Source organism: Mastomys coucha, chromosome X (genome assembly GCF_008632895.1).
Source record: "Mastomys coucha isolate ucsf_1 chromosome X, UCSF_Mcou_1, whole genome shotgun sequence".
NCBI lineage: Eukaryota > Metazoa > Chordata > Mammalia > Rodentia > Muridae > Mastomys > Mastomys coucha.
Window position 1 is genome coordinate 88,447,146 of NC_045030.1, and position 4,143 is coordinate 88,451,288.

General features: G+C 32.5%; 1 protein-coding gene across 1 annotated transcript in view; it reads right to left on the reverse strand.

The window, feature by feature from the left end:
* Nucleotides 1-4,143, reverse strand: part of Il1rapl1 (interleukin 1 receptor accessory protein like 1) — a 1,152,451-nt gene that overhangs the window by 310,512 nt on the left and 837,796 nt on the right. The window contains exon 5 of the mRNA XM_031364845.1: nucleotides 1,094-1,168. Coding sequence (XP_031220705.1) covers nucleotides 1,094-1,168 — 75 coding nt within the window. The remainder of the gene's footprint in view (nucleotides 1-1,093; nucleotides 1,169-4,143) is intronic.

Here is a 4,143-nt window from a genome sequence, read left to right on the forward strand (position 1 = left end):
AAAATATCTGAAGAAAAATTATGTGCATTTTCATTTTTGAATGATTAATGTAAGGAGTTCCTTAACAGAATGAATGTGTATGGAAGTATGTGTTTGAAAATCTTTTAACTTAATCACTAAAAGCAGATACATTTATAAAGAACTTTGCTTTATGACTGTCATCTACCTATATTTTTGTTTTCAAAGAACATTTGAAATAAATTTAAAATGTAAAAAAATATAATATATTTTATATATTTTGATTAAGAGGAGATTTGATATAATTGTATGTTTCCAAATTAGACAAAAATCTCATGTTTCCTCAAATATAAACATCTTAAAATTCCAATGAGTATAGAATTTAATATTTATAGCAAATGTATTGTGTTCATGATCTCATGTTCATATCTACTAGTTTATTTATCAAAGATGACTTGCTCACAGTTTGGTAATGTATTATGAAAAGTCTAATTAGCATAATGTGACTTTCATTTTGGTATATTCACTACATACATTAAACTACTATTATAAACTAATTTCTTTCTGATTCAAGTTTTATTTCAAGTTTTGCCCAATTCCTAAGAAATACATGTTTGCAGAACTTATTGCAAGGTGTATATAAACATGACCACCCATGAGAATTCAGCAGTATATTTCTAAAATATCAATAAACAGTACTAGGAATCAAACTTCAGGTCTTGTAATGCTAAACAAATACTCTACCACAAAGGTAAATCTCTTAGATTAAATTTTAACATGTTTTTTTTTAATAATACTGACATTTATTTTGATGAACTTGTAACTTTTTCTCAATTTTTAAAATTGTATTTTAATATATTAAGGAGTATTATATGTCAAACAGTTCCATACTATTTTAAAATCAATTCAAACATGACAGGTTGAGGCTATAATATGCTATGATAATATCATTAAAATCTTAAGCTTAGCTCCTTACCAACAATTGTTAAATATTATATACAGTTTGGTTCCAAAGAATGTATTGCAGGGAACAATGTTTACACTTTACAGTACAACATGCCTATCATTTAGGCTTACTTGGCTATTAAAATCTACTGGAGAAAGGCGCAGTAAGTAGAATTGAGAAATTACTCACCTAGTTGAGTCTCCTGAATTGTCAGTTTACTTTCCATGGGATACAAAAGCTTAGGTGGCTTATCAGTCAGAGGAGCTGAAAAACAACAAAAATAATAATACAAAGACTTACAGTTGTGATGCATGAATGAAAGAACACAGTTAACGTTCCCAAACATTTTTCAAAGGAATGAGTTTCATCTTCTATAGAGTAACATCAAGCAAATTGAAAGATATTATAGTTTACAAGAATAAAACATAATACATCCAGATTGATACTCATATTACACTGCACTGTGAGTTAGAGTCTGTTAGAACTTATGACCATAGTTCCTATATTTGTACTTTGCTTTTTGCTTGGAAGGAGTGTTTTATAGTGTGTACTTTGTGAAAGGTAAATGAAATGTATGCAAAATGTTCTATCTTTTTTGACATTGAATAATGTAATTCTTGTTAATACATCCCTATTTTTCATATGTTAATTAATTTGCCTCAAAATCCATAACTTAGTAATGGTTTTAAACATGTATGTTCTCTACATGAGGAGGCAATGTGGCATTAAATTTGTGTAAATACAAAAATGCACTCCCATACAAAGGAAATATTTTTAAGTCATATTTTCCTCTTAGACTATAAACCCTTTACTGTTATTAGCTATTACATTTTGTGGCATTTGTTGTCAATTTACATGCTCTATTCTCTTTGAATTTAAGTTTCTACCTATTTTCTTTCTGTGCTCTTGTCAATTTCAATTATCAGCCAACAAATCCAAGACTTTGCTGTGAAAGTGCTACGGAGAGATATTTCCTACTGGATACTTCATTTCTAGCTAAAGTAGGTTCATCTGGACTATAGGCGCATAGTCTGTTCTTCATGAAGCCTTCCTCCCTACCTTCTGACTGAATTGTCCAGGTCCCTTGAAACCTGTCACTACAACTTCTACTCTATAGCAAGTACAGAAATGATTAATTAAGGGTTGCTAAACTAAATGTTTTTGCTTCAAGGACTTTCTTTCTTAGCCAGGGAGACATGCCAGCTTGGTTGTTTAACTGGAAGGCTGATCTAGATAGAATAGTTAGGACTTGGCTACAAGTACTTATTATGAGATGATTGAAGAATCCAGGTTGCTGGGGCAGCTTGCTTCCATGTCTCTTTAATAGAAAACAGTTACTGCAAATTAATGATATATAGCAACTCAGAAAACAAAGATGTTTTCAGTGTTTTTATTTGGGAAAACAACTTCATATATGATTGTGATTCCTTTTATTCATAACTAATTGAGTACAGTATTATTTATCCATCCTGATTATTATTAAGGTTCTGGAAATAAAGAATATTCGATAATGGAATGAATTAAATCACTTTAAAATTCCCAAAGACGTGACATTTCTGTGGTAAACTTTAAATGTTTGAGTCCATGCCTAAAATTATCTTACCATATTTCTCTTGCCATCTAAATAATCAGCTTATTCACTCAATGTTGGCAAAATATTTCAATGAACTAATCACATTTCTTAGAGTCTTCTATCAAATGATTACAGTGAACTTTAACAAAACAACTGTGTAATATATATGGTCTAGAAAAATGAAATATGGTAGCTATTCTATTGGTTTTGAATGAGTGAACTTATTAAGTATCAGGAAGCCAAAGAAAAGGAATAGAAGAGATAGGTAGGAAAACGGAGATATATCAGATAGGGCACTGGAGAGATGGGTACTCCTCTTCCAGAGAACCCAAATTTTAGGTGGTTCACAATAGCCTGCACTCTAGCTCCAAGGAACCTGAGGCCTCCAGCATCCTTGGACACCTGTACTCATGTGTAAAGCCACTCACATAATTAAAAACAATAAAAATATATATTAATAGATAGTGCAACATCATCAACTTGAGTACTCAAAACATCCTACAGAACTAAGTAATGAAGCCCCATTAATATACTAGCTAGAGTTCCCAACGCAGAGTCTTGTATAGAGAAGATTCCTCTCAGGTGAGACTTTCAACAAAAAGAACAAATAACTGCAAAAAGGTATCTACCAAAAATCCACTTAAGAAGTCCCCCTTTAAGGCTTCCCAATAGAATCCTGAGCAGAGCAGAGTGCTCCCTCATATGAGGTTCTTGAATAAAAGAAGACAGTTAAAGGTGACATTATTTATTTGGTGTTCACAAAGTCCATCTAGATGCAATTGGGAAGCTGAGGCAAGATGAAGTTCCCAATAGAATGTTCTCTCCATATCCCCATGGCAGAACACCCATGACTGAACTTCTGGGTTTTGTTTTCCACTATAGGAATTTTTATATGATGAAATAGCATAGTAACATCTGTTGAACATTGTTTACCTTCTAGGTATTTTCAAGGACACACTTACTTTACTGTGGGGGCTGTTTTACACTCTCTGTCACTAGGTTAGGTGTGAGGAGATAGGATGAGCCTAGACAAGGGTCATAGAGGACATTTTGAGACAAACATGCTTGGGGTTAATGTGAGAGGGAAGCAACCCTACTTACAGAGAAAATTTTTCAGTGATCTTTAGCACCATATGATGATTTACCCAAATAAGTATATTCTGTATAATTATTAAAATAGTTGGTTTATTCAGTAAATTCACTCCATTAATAGGTCTCATGACTTTGTAATTAGCAGTAGATAGTTAGACAGTTTGCTTGAAAAGCAGTGGAGAAAAATGTTCCTTATACAAACATATCCCACACTAGTCTGCAATAAGATGGGGAGATCTTAGGAGAAAGAAAATAAAATCCACATGTATTACATGTGCTCAGAAGTAGAAAGCTGTTTTGTGGTTCTCTCCCTTAGCCTACCTGCCTCTTGGGTATAATGTTACAACCCTGACTTTTCAGATTTTGGGGTGTGGCAAAGTCCAACTTGACAGAAACTTTTCAACTTTAACTCAGAATAATAAGGTACTGAAGTCAGAGGACTCTGTTTATTAAGTATTTGTATTGTTAAAGTGTGTTTAACTCCTTTGATTTGCATCTTACTATACAATGCAGGTGTTTTGTATTGAGATTTCATGTGGTCACCATCATACCTAGGTTAGTTTTTTTTTTTGGG